Below are 17,530 nucleotides of genomic sequence, written 5' to 3'. Positions count from 1 at the left end.
AATATAAACCATCAACATCACCATCTCCTCTCTATATTGTCTTTTTCCATTAGAAAACAGACTAATAAAAGTAAATAGAAACTGTTTAGTTTGGGTCAGATGTTATACTAATAGAAGATTGCATCTGAACAATTTTTAATACATATGTGCATAAAAATGGTAGTAGGCAAAATCTTTGAAAAGGCATCCCCCTTCTCTCATAGAGCAGGAAAATGTCTCTTCAAATATGGTCTCTGGTATAACGCATGCAGATATAGTCTATAAACAAACAAACAAAATACTTTTTCTTCAAAACTAATATTCGTCATATGCAGAATTATGCAAATTTAATTATTAAACATCTCATTAATTGGTTGTTTTTTAAAAAAAAATTGGATGACAGTCCTACTATATATGGTGATCTTAAAGATAAATAATCTTAGCTTGTAGCACTGAAGCTTGTAGCCATCACAGGCTTCTTTTTACGGTATAACAAGAAATGATTGAATTATACTTCTTGTCTAGTGAAATTCAAACACACCTGCATTTAAATGAATGACTGAATTAATAAAGTTTAGAATATCACTGTTTGGAAAGACATCTTAAATTTTAGGGTTATAGACAAAGGTCTGCTTTAAACATGATGCTGGGTGTTAAAAAATGTACCTGTGTAGGACTCTGCATGCTCATTGTCATGTATAAACCAGGTCACTGGCACATGCAGCACTATGATGCTGATGTCACATACTACTGGGTCATGGATCCCTGACATGGTAATGTAACATAGATACATGCCAGAGTTCCACTTGCATACACAGTAATCCTGTTTATATGTGACACTGAGTGTGTGCATTGCGTTTTAATCAGGCAATAAGTATGAAGATGTATGTTTGTTCCACGAATAGCACTAGATATCCCCCCTGGTATGACTGAGGGGGGAGTGGGGAGGGCATCATGGTGACTATTCCTGCAGCCCTCCCTGAATTAGAGGGATAAATGTGAAGCATTTTTGACTCGTGCAAACTCCCCACTCCATCTGGAATCCTGAATTTCAACTCTACATATCTTGTGGGAGCCTACATGAGTAGAAATATATAGTGTGTCCCATCCACACTATATATTTAAAGCATATGGCTTCCCTCAAGGAATCCTGGGAACTGTAGTTTGTTAAGGGTGCTGAGAATTGTAGCTCTGTGAGGGGTAAACTACGGTTCCCAGAATTCTTTGGGGGAAACCATGTACTTTAAATGTGCTTTACTGTATGGTGTGGATATGATCACCTGTGGATGTGGCAACAGTGACACGAGGGAGGGAGGAAAGCCAAGGAGGGTCCCCATTTTCCCACATACATAATGGTAATACATTGGAGGAAAAGAACGCCTACAATGAGCTATATGCACTTCCAACACTGATATTACATGACTTTTTGTTGTTGGCTGGGTAGAAAATTTGCTTCTATTAAACTACTTCAACTCTTTCCTTTTTGTAGAATCTTTTAATGGAAATTCTCTGCCCAATTGATGTTGATTTAGATGGACGTGTTACAACTGTTAGAAGAATGGAGAGCAACTTGGGAAATCTGGTAGCCAATGCAATGCTGGAAGCTACTCATGCTGATGTAGCATTGCTTAATTCAGGTGGCCTTTTGCATATTGTTACTAGTATTCAGGAAGTCCATAGCCAGCAATGCTAGGGTGAGATTTAAGGGAACAATGGGGAAAGATGATCATTTGTCAGTGTGAAATCGCAACAACCTAAATATAAGTCTGATGTGTTTAAGGTTATTTAATTTATTAATTTTAATCAAGAGATATTAAGAGCCACATGTGCAACAGTTCACCTAAATTCTAAGGTGGATGTTGACTGATATTCAAATAGAAGAGGTTACATCTTTCCAGTGCAGAATTATATGACGAAACAATTTTTGCATTTCACAAACATAACCTTGTTGGTGGCAGTGACAATGTTTCATTGAGCTATGGGTCAAGCAACAAAGAGGTCTCCAAACACTTGAAGGAATAATGCAGAAATGTGTCATTCCAAATTTCATCTCAAAAGCATCAAAATCCACAAGTGGGCAATACCTTTTATTAGGGCCAACCAAAAATGTTGCAAAATAGGGAGAACTCATCAGGCTGGATGATAAGCAAACCAAGGAAGAGAAAAATATAAACAAAAGTATTGATGTTGAAGTAGCAAAGTCTGCATTTAGTCAGTCTTAGTATACAGAGCGAGAGGAGGTTGCAGATGGCTAGACTCAATTGGATTAGGCTTTCCCAGAGCTTGGAAGATTACTTTTAAAAAGTAATAAATTACAGTTACAGTTACATGGGCCCTAAAAAGTAGTAATTACCATTACAATTACAATTGCTCTGAAAGTAACTGATTACTTTACTTTTACTCAAAAGTAATTGCTGCAATTACATTTTAGTTACTTTAAAAAAAAATATTGCCTACAAGGTGCTGGCCTTGGCTGCTGCATATCTAAGTAGCTGACAACCAAAATTAAAAATAAGCACACACACACACACACAGAGTAGTAAATTCCCCCCCATAAGATTAACAGAATGGCATAATAGAATCTCACATCCCCTCACCCCACCCCCAGCAATGATGATACCCCCAAACATATTTTTTGTATATATATATTGCCTCCAGCTCTTTTCTCCTTCCACTCCTGTCAATGTTTAAACAATTGTTTTCTCCACCCTGTCTCGCTCTCCACCTCCTCCCTCGTCGCCTCCATAGAGCATGAAGGAAGAACAACGCTGCACAGAAGCCCAATTTGAAGCACATGATTTTTATTCACAAATCAGAGGAGCAGAAGACTTCCCCTGCTCCCCCCCAAGTAATGCACAAAAGTAATGCTGGAAACATTACAACTACTCCTCAAAAGTAATGAAGTTACTACTCGTTCTATTACCAGCAAAATGTAATGAAGTTACCCACTCGTTACTCAAAAAAGTAATAAATTACAAGTAATTTGTTACTTATAACTAGTTACTTGCAAGCTCTGGGCTTTCCTAGGTGCTTTATAGATCTCTGGTTGCAGCTAGGGCTACTGGAACAAAATGGCTACACTGACTGATTCCCATTTTTGAAAACATAAAATCCAGCAGTTGCCTTGAGGCATCTCCAGACCTAAGCAAAACACACGGGCTCCTTGTGTAGCAGACAAACATGGCAGTCTTTATAGTTATATTTACAAAGCTGAAGATTTTTAAAAATATAAAACCCAGCAGTTCCATGTCTATAAACCAACTGCAACCCAATTTATCTTCTATTGAATTTTTAACCTAGTACATCACCTAAAAATAATATCCAGCTTTCATAAATTAAAGGCAGTATACAGCAGGATTCTGTCTTGGGAAAGGTGGAAGAGAGGCAGGGGTAGAAATCTGAGAACTCTACCTGCCTGAAAGTTAAACAGTCAAACCTAGAAAGTCATCTGATACCAGCTGATAGGTGTGTGTGTTTGCAGTACATGGAGCAAAAGGCATTTTATTTATATCCCACCCTTCCTCCCAGCAGGACCCCAGGGTGGCAGCAGGAGCCCAGGGCAGCATATATATGTCCAGGGGTATTCTCTTTATCTGTTTGCAGTGTTGGCATTGATGGTAGGGCTTGTCCTTGCCTCAAATATATTTAGATCTCCTCAAAATAAATTATTTTCTGTAGCGAGAAGTCTGGGGGAGCTTAAGTGAACTAGGCTATTATTCCCACCCCACCTCATTTTTTTATCCTTGTACAATGCAGTACTTTTGCTGTAGTGAGATGTTCTAGCCTGTCTGGGCATTATGCCATCTTTCGTCCTTTAGCCACAATGCCATATGTTGGGAAAAGTGAGGACAGTGGCTTGGGATAGTGGGGTTTCATTAGTAAGAAAGGCATTTTGCACATACTCAAGGGAACACTGTCATTCACACTGGCATATTGCAGAAAGGTGGGTTACAACAAATGATTAAAAACAGGAGTAGACCTTTGTTTTTGTTTTTTAGTCTGCCTCTATCATGGCCTAACCTACTCCTGTCCTGAGGCACATTTCTCATGGCAAATAGAGGGAGCAATCCAAAAATTGTTCAGAAATGTTTCTGCCAGCTGCTCTCACTTCTCATTGCTGACATTCATTGAGAGCATTGACAAATGAAGAAAGGACTGGGAAAAGGATGAGATTGTGGAGGAGCAGGTATATGAGCAAGCTCAGTCAGGAATGTTACCTATTTGAAAATAGGAGTCAGTCAGCTCAAGACATGTCTTGCAGCTTCTGCTTTCCCTTGCCTTGCAGGAATAGAACATTGCTTCACATTGTCTGTTATCTCTCCATACCTAAAAGGGCTAGAGGCACTGGGTTGGATCCAGGCTTTCTCCCCACCAGCGGTACAATCTTCTAAGCAAAGTTCTGCTCTGGACACTGCCGGTGGAAAAGGGAGGCGATTTCCCCCAATTCTTCCTTCCCCTTGCAGCCCCCAGTGCCACGCCCCATGCTGTTCCAGAGGGTTCTCCAACCTTCCAGGACAGATTTGGGGGTGGTCGTAGGAGTCTGCAAGGGGAGGGGCAACTGACAAAAAATTCATCTTTATTTCTTCTGCCACTAGGATTCCTCAACTGGATTAGACACTTCCTACGGATGGAAGGAGCCTTTCTGTTTCCAGGAGGAAAAGTTTGAAACCAAGCCTTATTTTTTTTGTGTGTTTTTTTTTTATAAAAAAGGAGGCTGAAGCGTTAGAGATGCCAGATGTATGTGTAAGAGGCCAGGCCCCAAGAGACCTTGGTGTCGCAATTAGCTTGCTATCCTGAGTATTTGAAATCTAGTAATAAACTGAGAAAGACAAAGGTATGCAGTGGTGGCTTTGCCTTAGTGGAAAACATTACTGTTTGCACCTGATTTTCACCAATCCTTCCCTGCCCACTGTAGCCTTCTGTGCCCCCTGAAAGCTGTTATCGAGGGTTGGAGGGCTCTCCGAAACAATATGTAATATGATTCAGAGGGCTACAGAAGATAGGGGGGTTAATGAAAATCAGCTGCCTTGCCTTATGTGAGTAGTAATGTTCTCCATTATCACAAAGCTGGCACTGGATACAGTCACTGAACAGATCACAGGCTAAAAGAGAAATAAATTATTGGGCACACCATTTACCAATGTAGCATCTCCCTCTATATAGGTTAATATTTAGACTGAATCCTGTTTTACTGATAGACATGTTTACTGCCCCAAAGAGCAGCAACTGCCCTGATTTAAACATTTCCCCACTGAAATAGCGCATCAGCATCTCTATAATTTAAATAAAACAATAACATTAATAAGAACATAAGAAGATCCTGCTGGATCAGGCCAATGGCCCATCTAGTCCTGCATCCTGTTCTCACAGTTGCCAGCCAGATGCCTATGGGAAGCCCACAATCAGGATATGAGTGCAAGAAAGCTCTCCCCTCCTGCAGTTCCCAGCAATTGGCATTTAGAAACATACTGCCTTGATCCATAGAAGACGAGCATAGCCATTGTGGCTAGCAGCCTTCTCCTCCATGAATTTCCCTAATCCTCTTTTAAAGTCATCCAACATTAATTGTTTATCAGTTCAATTTCAGAAAGCTATGTTGTAATTTTGATTGGTGATTTCATTTTGATTTTTATAGGAACACTTCGTTCAAACCGAATACACCCAGCAGGAGATTTTACAATGCATGACCTTTTGAATATTCTTCCCTTCATGGATGCCCTTCTGGTAGTCAGAGTGACAGGTAAACAGCTGCTGGAAGCTCTTGAAAATGGAGTTTATAGATACCCAGCTCTTGATGGAAGGTATGGAGAATATTTTAAGAAGGTGCCTCTTCTTCCCCACTCCCTCAAACTCCTCTGAAAATTGATTTTTTAATGTTTTAACGTTAAAGGTCAGTCATGTCTGTGTTGTATGCAACTTACTTAGTTATATTCTTATGGTCTGAGTTTGTATGTAATACCAAACTATGGTTTAGTACTATGTGCATTAGCAGGAAGGAGCTTGGGTTCACATGCTCTCCCTCCCGTCCTCCTATGTTGTCAGGAGAAGGACTGCCAGCATTTTGTTTCATTTTCATAGAATCTTGGCTTGTCGTTTAGGAATGGGGAAGAAATTCCATTCAGTTTGCATTTAAAGGTGAACCTAACAAACTTGTTTCTGAAACAATACGCAAGCCAAAATACAGCTATCTTCTGAAATATGCACTTCTCCAGATTTTGCAGTGCAGTCCAGTGAAGTAATGTGTAGAAAAATGCATATACTAGGTTAAAATATGCCCTGTTGAGTAACCTATCATTTGGCCCTGTTCAGTCATTTCCCTTTTATCCTATCCATATTACTGTGAATATGAGACCTGATTTCTCTTTTTTTTGATATTTATTATTTTATTTATTATTTTATTTTATTTGTGTTTTGTCTTTGTATTATGGAATACTATAAAATACATTAAAAAAAATAGCAGCTGCAGCTTGGGGAGGGAGGGACCATAACTCAGTAGAGCATATGTTTTACATGTTCTATAGTTGAGAGAAACTCCTGATGGGGAAGGATTATATTTTACAGGATGCCAAAGGCTGCACTAAACAGCATGCTTTGCACCTATGTGGCAAGACACTTTTGTATGGATGATACATAGCCAGTTGTTATATAAAGCAAAAGGGAGACTGAGACAAAGCTTTGCGGTGCTTCTCACATAGAAATTGCAGCACAACTCCCATGCCAATTCTGTGTGGAGCCAATGCAGATTTGTGTTAAAGTTCAGTGCAGCTGTGTGCAAAGTATTTTCCATCTCAAAGCTGCTTTAATGGGCTTCTGCCTCTGTATGTTCCAAACATCTGTGGTCTGTGCTGTATTTCATATTTGGAAATTGTAGCACAGTGCTAAATTTAACTGGCCAGGGCTGGTTCCTTGGATAGTGTACTAGTGGTGGGTGGAATTGGAGGAGGCTGGGGGTGGAGGCTCATGGAAGTGCAGCAGGAGCTGACTGGCCTCCTGAAATATTATTTGCATGACATTATTCATCAAGGTGTGTTATATATTAGCACATGGAAGAACAGATTGTCTTGATTTGAAAGGGGCTGGACTGTTAAAAATATTCATGGATGAGTTTAATCATCATCAGAAAAAAACAAACTTGTTTTTATTAACATGTAGGTTTCCTCAAGTAGCAGGAATGGAATTTGGATTTGATCCAAATGCAGAACCAGGACACCGCATTTTAAGAGACTCTGTAAAAATTCAAGGACAGTATTTAAAGAAAAATCATGTCTATCAACTTGCTATTAAGGAATACTTGGCTAATGTAAGCACTTATTTTCATATGCTGTTTTGAACTATAGTGATGCTTCTGAAAGGATTTGTTTGACAAAACTATTTCTTATGACCATGTCACATTGAAAGGAAATAACAACTGGTGGTCCAGAGAGGCAATGGAATACATTCATGATAGGAATGACAAAATCTTCCCTGAAAATGGTAAAGGTGACCCCATTGACAATATTTCATGTATAAAGAGGCTGCTACTAATACAAGAGGTTGGTCTAGGTGATTCACACGACCTTATCCATCATGATTATTGACTGTCAACACTGATGCCATATGACACATGCTTTTCATGCAAAAAGTTACAGGTTCAGTCCTTGGCGTCCTCCGTTAAAACAAATTAAGGCTGCAGTCAGATGGTCATTTAATGCATCTTTCTGTTCCTTTTCTGTTTTTTTCATGGAGTTTTCAGATAACATTTGAGTGCTTCCTGCAGAATTTTTCAGAGTTTCTCACGTTTGTGTGTCGGTTTTTCTTTGAGAAAAAAATCTCTTGTGATTATTCATAATGGAATAAAAGTGCAATTTCAGCACATATTTTTCTGGATCAGGCTTCCTGTAGTTCTCCTCACTGCTTACCACCTGATCAGTTATGTTGTGGTGTGTGTGGTTCACACATTGGAAGTCACTTCTGACAGCATATAGCTGACCGCACAGACACAATGGGCATGTGCAGAATGAGCAGTAGGGATGGGGGGGGGAGCAAACAGTACACTGATCCATCACCCTCAGGCCATACCTATTGTGATTGCATAGAAACACATTTTTTTGCAGGACAATCTAATAGAAAACCCAGCTTAATAATGCATGGCGAACAGCTTGCACAAAACCGTTTGTGTCTGAATATACCAGAGTAGCACATAATGATAGAAGTGTTTTGCCTGAGACCTAGAGAACAGCTGCAAGAAAAGTAGAATGTAATAGGCTAGATGGACAATAGTCAGACCTGGGATAAGGTAACTTCCAATGAAAGGCTTTATAGTCGTACAGACATTGTATTTTAACCAGAGTCAAATGCCAGTATAATATTAAAAAATGATTCCTGAGTTTATACACATAATTATTAAATTGGGTGCTGTTTTTGAGGGTTTTCGTATTTCAAATAAGGGAACCTTATTTCATCATCACGCTATACTTTTCTGTTTTAATAAAATCATACACACACATATATACTGTGTGTGTGTGTTATATATATATATACACACTGATATAACAATTTCAAAATCCATTAATTTTCTTGTAATCTCTTAACAAAAATGGATTATTAATGATATGCTGCAGTTGCAGTGCTTGAAAGTAATGAAATTAAATGTTTCTTGTCTGCTGCCATGATGCTTGCATGATTCTTCCTCTCCCTGCAACGAATGCACACCCCTAAAATCTGCTCCAGAGGGTTGGTGGGAGCCTCTAGAGCAGAATCAGTGGGGCATGGAGACTGCATGGGAGAGAGAGGAAGGAGAAGTCCCGTCACACAAGCAGAAGTCCACTTGCGCAACATTAGATGTTGCCCTGTTATTAAGCATCTGGTCAATTAACATAGAATTTCCCTGCAAAGCATCTTCAAATATAATTATGTTATTTGGATTAATGAATGGTTTTGAAATGGAAGTAATTGAAATGTTGGAGTTAAATTCAGTACATAAGTAAACAAACATGGTAAGTAAACATGGTAAGTAAACATTATATATGAATATTCCAATTCGAAGTTGCACTCCAAGAGCATTGCTCTAAGAGTAATGTCAAACTGAATGTTGGCTATATTTGAAGTTTGGTCTTCATCTTTTTCAAATTTGCCAGTTAATCTTCATATTATCATCCTATAGTACATCCATCATGCATATAATCAAATACATGCAATAAATATATATTTCGATGCCTATATATGTAACAGTACGGGGACAAGTTAAACCTCTGTTGTTTTTCAGGGAAAGGATGGCTATGTGATGTTTCAGAATTGCTCCAGGGTGTTTGATACAGAAACTGCACAGACACTTTCCACAGCAGTTATTAATCATTTTGATTCCATCAAGATTGTACGAGGAATCAAGCAATGCTTCTCTGGACACCGAATGAGTTTAATTACAAAATCAACAACAACATCATTAATAGGTAAACAGAACATGTAATTTTACAAATAAAAAAATAATTTTGCTCAAAGGAATAGATGTTGTCCTAAAAGAAAGCTCTGTATATTACTCCAAATAAACTATATTAATTATTTTCTCTACTGGTAAGATGTTGGATTACCACTGATTTTTCATTTAGTAAAATGAAGAGCGGCCTATGTCATGTTGCTTTCCTTCTAAGTCAGAAGGCAGGGCTTAAAGCTGGTTAGCTGACATTTGAGGAAGGAAATTCCTCCTTTCCAGGCTCCTAATCTGACCCTATATGCGGATGGGAGGATCTGAACTCTTCATTAGCCCCATCATCCCTTGCGTTGCTTAGCTGTAGGTGGATCCTTATGATGGGATTAGAGTCTCTCTTCCTAGATGCTTAGTTCACTCCATCAGGTACTGCTTCTCCAGTCCAACCTTCTCACCCACTCCCGCCTTGTCAAGCTCACAGTTTTATTCTTACTGCTTTTGTTGCACAGAGGCTTATGTAGGAAATGGAGCATGTGCTTAAACATCTGCACACCAAAAAAACACACCATAGTGTTTCACAGGGAGTGATTCTAAAATGAAACAAAAAAAATGAGGGCCTTTGACCCCAGTAGGACTAATAGCCAGCTCACCTACTCCTGAATGGCTACACGAAGGAAGATTCACAAAGTAATGTGTTGTGTGAGCTGACCCTGACACCGTCATGTTCAGATACGAGAAGTGAGCAAAGAGCACAAATGCAGTTAGCTGTTGGGTGCTCACTCAATTTTTTTTCTGGGTGATACTTGTCTGCAAATGTATGTGAGCAACAGTTAGAGGAATGCAGTTATATAAAGGGGGTAGGGATGGAAAGTTCTCTGTTTCTCATTTTTCCAATCTAAAATTCAGTTCCCCCCATTTCTGCAGCAATTTGCAATTTAAAAAATCCTCATGAAAATTCTCCAGAATTTTAGTGCAAATTTCTCCTAATAAACACATTTTTGTAGGCAGTTTTGATTAATGTACACATTTTTGCAAGCCTTTTCCCCTCATATAATGCATTTTAAGGTTATTTTCACTCATATAGTCATCTTTATACACACTTTCCCCTAATATATACATTTTTGTGAACATTGGTTGGTGAACTGCATAGCAAAATTCAGTGAAGTGCAGATTTCAAAGGATGGCTGTGTTTCAGTTCTCATATTGTTTCGGACACTGTGAATATGATCGATTTGGCTTGAAATGCAACTGAATCAAATTACTTGCCCATCCCTAAAGTGTGTCTGTGGGGGCATGGCTCTTTGTATCTCACATCCTCCTGAGCATTCCAACAAACACTTAGCCCTGCAACTCATCAAAATTGCATTCTGCATTGTGCTATTATTCAGAAAACTCACTGCTACAAAGAGTTGTTCTTGCTGCTCTGTGGGCTGTACATCATTCCTCCAATTCATCCACTTAAAAGCATTTTGGATTGTGAGGACAAGCTGGGTTTAAACCATTCTCATTGGTTTAAACTATAGAAGACTAACATAAGATTGTGCACTGCTATGATTTATCTCTCAAAAACTTTTTTAATTTGATAAAAAGCTTCAGAACTGGCCAAAATATGCTGTTTGTAATGGTATCAGACTAATTTAAAACTCTCAATCCAGAAAAGATCTGCAAATTGGAAAGTGAGAGATAATATCTAAAGAAAAGAGGGAAGGAGCATCTTAAAGGCCAAGAACTTCATGTTTCATTCCAAAAAGAGCCTTTGCACTCTCTCTCTCTTTTAAAAACTGTCTCATACACATGGGCCAGACTTCTCCTAAAGTTAAGGGCCAGGCAATATATGGTGTGGAAGATCCACAAACAGGACCTGTTGCTGATTTTTTAAAAAGAAGTCATGGGATGGGGGGCATGCATCTGGCACTGGGGGAAGATGCAGTTTTTAATGCTTTCTCCATGTTTCTTTTCCCAACTGAAACAGACCCTCACCAAAGCTGCTCCATGGGGCAAAACATAGTTACTTCAAAGATATCTTAAAAAGTACCCTTTAAGGTATCTTAAAGAGTCGTCTCCATCTCTGCTCTGGGGTTAAATAAATATTTGATGAAATAACTCCTGGAGAGAGAAATATGTACTGTGTGCTACTGTGATGAAAAAAACACATTTATATAGAGAGTGAAGAATGGCCAAAAAAGAAAAGAAAAATGGCATAGGTTTGCTGGAAGAGCATCTGACTTGCATGCAGAAGGTTCCAGGCTCAATCCCCGGCATCTCCAGATAGGGCTAGAGAGCTGCTGCCAGTCTGTGTAGACAGTACTGAACTAGATGGACCAATGGTCTGACTCAATATAAGACAGTTTCCTATGTTCATATGACTAAATAATAATAAATAATAATAAATTTAATTTTTGTGTCGCCTATCTGGCCAGACCCACTCTAGGCGACGTACACATTAAAATTCAATAAAATACAATAGAATACAAAATAGAATACAATGCAGGACTAAACTAAAGATCAACAATGTTAACTTGCCATCACAGGACAGGAGGCTACTAATGAAAGTCTCCTTGGTTTGAAATCTTAGAAGTTTCATGAACTAGTAAAACCAACACTAAATCATACCATATTAAAAAATCAATTTAATTTCAGGTGACCAGAAACATTAAAAGAATGTTATAGCCCGAATGTCAACCTTTAATTTAAGAGCTGCAATAAAGGATTCAGTGGGGCTTCCCTGAAAGATGGGAGTTCCATGGAATAAGTGTCCTGACTGAGTCTAATCTCTGGTCTACAAGATTATTTCCATAAAGCCCCTTCCACCCCACATTTGTGTCCAGAAAGCAATAGGAAACCAGTTTAACTAAGAACTGATGTCAATGAGTGACCTCCAGTGTTGCTGCTCCATTGAGGGAAGGGCCTCTTCCATGAGTTCATTCTTGTTCCGTGAACAGAAATTCCTTCCATTTCAGGAGCAGCAAGATTGGATGCTGTTGCCCAACATTTCCTGCTGCTATCTGCCACTAGGAGATGGACAGCTGAATTTTCACCAATTGTAATTCCAATCTTCAAGTACAGCCCCAATAAAAAGCACAGTGCAAAAATCCTGAGAATCCACAAACTTAATCCACAAATTTAATTTCCAAGACATCAGATTATTTCCATTTTTTATCTCTAGCTACTTTCTGCTGATTCCTTTAACCATAATGTGAAGGTGTTTCTTGGATTCTGTCTCACACAAGTTAAAAAGAATTGCCCTTTAGACATTATTGGTTCAAACGCACTGTGGATATGAAGAAACTGCAAAGCAGTTCATGCCAGTTTTATGGTCAGCAGATACATGCCGAAGTTTAGCCCCAAACATTTTCAGGTCCTGATAAGGCCAGTCAGCAAACCAGTTGAGCTAGAGTTCTTGATATTTAAAGCAGTGTAGTCACTTTAATATCAGTGTTCTAACTGGTTTATATTTAAGTTCTTTGGTTTCACTTGTTTGTAGACCACAGCTGATGTAACCCTGAAAGTGTCATTACAGCCGTGACAGACTTGAAGCTTAAGAGTACAAGACAGTTTTTCTTTTTTTTTTTCAATAATTTTTATTCAAATTTTCATAAAACATACAAGACGAAATCATAAAACATTCAAAGACAAAAAACAAAATCAAAAATAGTTAAACAAAAAAAAAAATAAAAATAAAAATAAAAATAAAAAATAAAGAGTAAAATATTGACTTCCCATTTGTCAAAGATCAGATCAGTTATAAGTCTATAATATATAACAATCCTGTCTCTTAAGTCATATTATAAAATCACTTTCCTCCAATAGTTATCTTACTTAATCATCAAATCTCATAAACATTACTTTATTCTTTCCACAAAAAGTCAGAGAGGTTTCAATTCTTTAAGAAATATATCTATCAATTTTTTTTTCCAGATAAGCATATCGATTAATCCATCTCATTACTAATTATGATAATCTTATTGTCATAACCATAGTCAAAATAAACATTTCAATTAATCCATCACATCAGAATCTGTTAGGTTCAGTAATTTCAGTAGCCATTGTTCTATTATCCCTATTAGTTCCATTTTCCATCTTCCATCTTCAGTAGTCTTGTTAAGTCCAGTAATTTCAGTATCCAATCTTCCATTATCAGTATTCCATAATAATCTTGCTGTCAAAGCCATAGTCATATAGTAAGAGTCTGATGGGAATTACCTCTATCCCAAATATTTTCTTGCCATCCATTCTGAATAGGTTGCTGAAATACTGCTGTAAAATCATATCTCTGTTCTTTTTTTCAAAATACACTGGGTCATCTCTTGAAAGTTTTTCCATTGTCACATGGCTGCAGTTAATTCCATAGATTTTCTCTATATTGGGCTCCATCACGTCATTCCAGTCCAGAAGATTATCCATGTCATTGATAACTTTATCTCTAGAATCTTCATTAATTTCTTCAGAGATAACATTGAGTTCCAAACAATAGATTTTATTTCTAAAGTCCATAGACTCCAAATCTTTTTCCTGTTCCACGTTTGTTCCAATCTCCGGGGTCTCCTCTCTCACAGGGACCCCTGTTCCAGTCTCCAGGGTCTCCTCTCTCACAGGGACCCCTGTTCCAGTCTCCAGGGTCTCCTCTCTCACAAGGACCCCTATGTCTTTAATCTCCTGTGTCTCCAAACAATAGATTTTATTTCTAAAGTCCATAGACTCCAAATCTTTTTCCTGTTCCACGTTTGTTCCAATCTCCGGGGTCTCCTCTCTCACAGGGACCCCTTCCAGGGTCACCTCTCTCACAGGGACCCCTATATCTTTAATCTCCTGCGTCATTTTACTCAATTCAATTTTCAACTCCTTACAACCCTGTCGCAGGTTTTGTTTCGTTATCTCAATCTCATCCATTATTTTCTGAAACATAGTTATTTCCAGATTCTCAGCCACTTTCTTAATTGCCATTTTAAAAGAAAAATATAGGAAAACCACTTCTTATTTCAGCAACAATTGGGTTAATACTCCAAACTTGGTGACATCACAGTATAAACAGAGCAGACAGCCTTATCTCTCCATAGTTAAGTAAACAAAATGCAGTTCCCAGGATCGAAACAATTAATGGCAGTCGTCAGAAAACAGATTCGTCAAAATAAAATAGACCAAAAAGAGAGTAGTCTCAGACAATATAATATTCTTCAAAATAAAAATCTGGAATAGAAATCCCTCTTCTGTGTATATCTTTAGAATGCAAATCCAGGACAGCTTTTTGCAACAAAAACAGAGATAAGCTATTAATTAGTGCGTAGCAGAGAGAAGTTATGGCTCCCCAGTGAGATGTCAAAAACCGATCAATCTGGCAAATCTCTTTTAAACAGCAACAATTTAAGTCAAGTAAAAGAAAAATATAGAAAGAAGGGTGCTTGCCTGTTAGTGCGTTCTCTCTTAGAAGATAAGATGAACGTTCGCTTTACCAGATAGAGCTTGCTGTTGAAAATCCGTCCCACCTTCGTCGGCTGGACCTCGTCCCATAAATTAATGAGATCTGGTCGTCCCAACAAAAATAGGCTTTGAGGTTAATCTCTTCGTTTCTCCCTACCCGGGAGAAGTTTAATCAGTCAAAAAAAAAGAAAAAACTGACTGATATATCTGAATAAGCTTCTTTTGAGGCAGGAGCCCGTCTCAAAAGCAGGCACAGGCTAAGTCACCCTTCCCGGAAGTCTCACCCTTCCCGGAAGTAAGAGTACAAGACAGTTTTTCATAAGCTACTTTAAAAATTCAGCAAGTGTTCAGATGCTAATTTACATTATTTTATTTGTTAAATATATTCAGTGCTTTGCACTAACATTTTATTTTTTCATTTCAAGCCTTTGAAACACAAACAGATGAAAAAGAAGTGATAATTGCTGTGCCTGGTATAGAAGGAAGGATCTGTCACATTTCACAGGACATGAAGGAACACTTGCAGCAGCTTCGAATAGCAAGGGAAGAAGGTTTCCATGGATTTCCTCCACTTCCTAGCAATGATTGTGAGAATTTGGATTTGGAATAGATTTAGCAAAACCAATTTGTGCCCAGTTGGGTCCTTGTGGAAATGTTACCTTAGTGGTGTAAAATGACATTGACATTCATAAGATAATTTTGATTCTGGTTTTCATTTTATTTTACGCATACTCTTGATCTTAGTCTTTATTCTTTTGTGATGAGAGTAAACTTTTCAGACATACATCAGGTGTTTCTGCTTAGCAATATAAAATGCTTTAATGCATTTATTATTGGTAAATTGAGAAACAATGCTCACGCCTAACGCTTGCTTAATTGAAATATCTGTAATCTTAACTTATTTTCACATTTTATATGTAAACATCTGCTGTAATAAAAATGCATATATTTGAAAAATACTGTCTTCCATGTGAAAGCATTTAATTGAATTTGAGTATTATTTCAAAAAGACCAGTTTAGTCTGCAACCTACCTCTTAAACTGATTGATCCTCATGACAGACAGTCTTCAATTTCAGCTATTTCTATATTCTCAGTTTTATTAACAAAGCTTATGTCATGTCACGGGTTTTTTTTTTTATAATGTCCCAATTCTTAAACAAAAAGGGTTCGAAAGCAGAGGTTCACTATTTAACCGTAACACAGAGATAAAGAACACGCTGTCTCATTTTGATGGGCCTCAAATAGATATCCATGAAGTTACAGCGAAAGCTCTAGTCTTTGGAAAGTTGAGTAGTGCATCATCTGGGTTTTTGTACTGCTAAATTGTAGAAACGTTTCAAGGGCACAACTGGATGGCTATAGCTTTTATTTTGTAATCATAATTCAAATATGGCTGCCAAAATCATTGCTGTCTTTGTGAATTAATATGCCAAGCCATAAGCAATAAGAGTTCTTCTATCTGAAGATGTGAAAATTCTACAAAAGAATGGATAGAGGGCTCTCCCCTATTTCTGTAAATGTTAGTGGCCTTCATTTTACTAAGGTCTGGCTACACTTACAGTAAAATGAGATCATTGTTTTTTTCTGCCTGTGGCTGGTAACTGTTACCCATAAGGCCATGTAGCAAGACAGGCACAGTGGCAAGGTGGGCTGGAGCACTGTGTGGACTTCTCTTAGTGAGCCACAGGTTTCACAAAGGCTGGAAACGAACTGAGGCTTCCTCAGCCTCTGCCTCTAGTCCACCCTTACTGAGCTCTGCTCCTTTGCTGGAAGAATGGAGATCTATAGTGTCAACCCCTGGCCAGAAGACAGGCACTTCTCCCTGTGGCTTCTCACCTGGATGCTCTACTCAGGATCAAGGGAGGGCACTCATGAGGTCCTGCCTCTGGTTCTGTGGGCTCCAATCCCACCAGGCTCAGTGCCAGGAACCCAACCCAGTTCCTTAGCCCTCAGCACAACAACCTCCGTCTTGGCTGGTTCATTCTCTGATTCTGAGCTCAAGGCTGGGGCAATGACGGGAATTTATTTGTTTATTATTTTATTTATTTACTTACCTATCAAACTTCTATCCCGCCCTTCCTCCCAGAAGGAGCCTAGGGCAGTAAACAAAGGAGAAAACACTCAAAACTTCTCAAAAACAAGACATCTTAAAAACATTTTAAAAATAAAACATAGTTTTAAAATCTTCAAAAACATCTTAAAAAGCAGTTCAAAAACAGACATAGACTGGGATAAGGTGAAGTAATAAGGCGGAGACGTCCTGAAGTGTACTATGCCACTTCAGCAATCACATTTTTTTTCATGCTCCCCTATGGAAAATTTTCCTGCAAGCAGAGAATCAGTGCACCAAGAAGTAGACTGGGCTAGATCGTTCTCCCAGATGTTCTAGGTTTTTTTTAGCTGCAAACATTATTTACATAGGACAGCATTCAAAACTAGCACCCCCACATACAGTTTGAATTCTGCTCTGCCAGCTTGGGATTTAGTATTGCCACATTCTGGTGCACATGTAGATCAGGCCTGAGATATTGTTGATGTAGGTCCGGAGGCACAGATTTATTTATTTATTTATTTTTATTTCCATTTATATCCTGCTCTTCCTCCTGAAGGAGCCCAGGGTGGCAAACTCATCATATATATATAAATAAAACACTCTAAAAACAGTTTAAGAACATTCTTTCAACCAGTGATCTCAGGGTTGCGAGGAACAGTGTCTTTCAGCCATCAAC

At 38.4% G+C, this 17,530-nt stretch overlaps 1 protein-coding gene across 1 annotated transcript in view; it reads left to right on the top strand.

The window, feature by feature from the left end:
* Positions 1-15,423, top strand: part of LOC133376452 (trifunctional nucleotide phosphoesterase protein YfkN-like) — a 49,890-nt gene extending 34,467 nt beyond the window's left edge. Inside the window, exons 5-9 of the mRNA XM_061608596.1 lie at positions 1,469-1,616; positions 5,615-5,780; positions 7,132-7,279; positions 9,224-9,407; positions 15,226-15,423. Of these exons, the coding sequence (XP_061464580.1) occupies positions 1,469-1,616; positions 5,615-5,780; positions 7,132-7,279; positions 9,224-9,407; positions 15,226-15,410 (831 nt within the window). The 3' untranslated portion in view covers positions 15,411-15,423. The remainder of the gene's footprint in view (positions 1-1,468; positions 1,617-5,614; positions 5,781-7,131; positions 7,280-9,223; positions 9,408-15,225) is intronic.
* The last annotated feature ends 2,107 nt before the right edge of the window (positions 15,424-17,530 follow it).

This window comes from Rhineura floridana, chromosome 1 (genome assembly GCF_030035675.1).
Source record: "Rhineura floridana isolate rRhiFlo1 chromosome 1, rRhiFlo1.hap2, whole genome shotgun sequence".
Classification (NCBI taxonomy): Eukaryota; Metazoa; Chordata; class Lepidosauria; order Squamata; family Rhineuridae; genus Rhineura; species Rhineura floridana.
The sequence above is the reverse complement of the archived record's forward strand: the minus strand, read 5'-3'. Positions and strand labels throughout refer to the sequence as shown.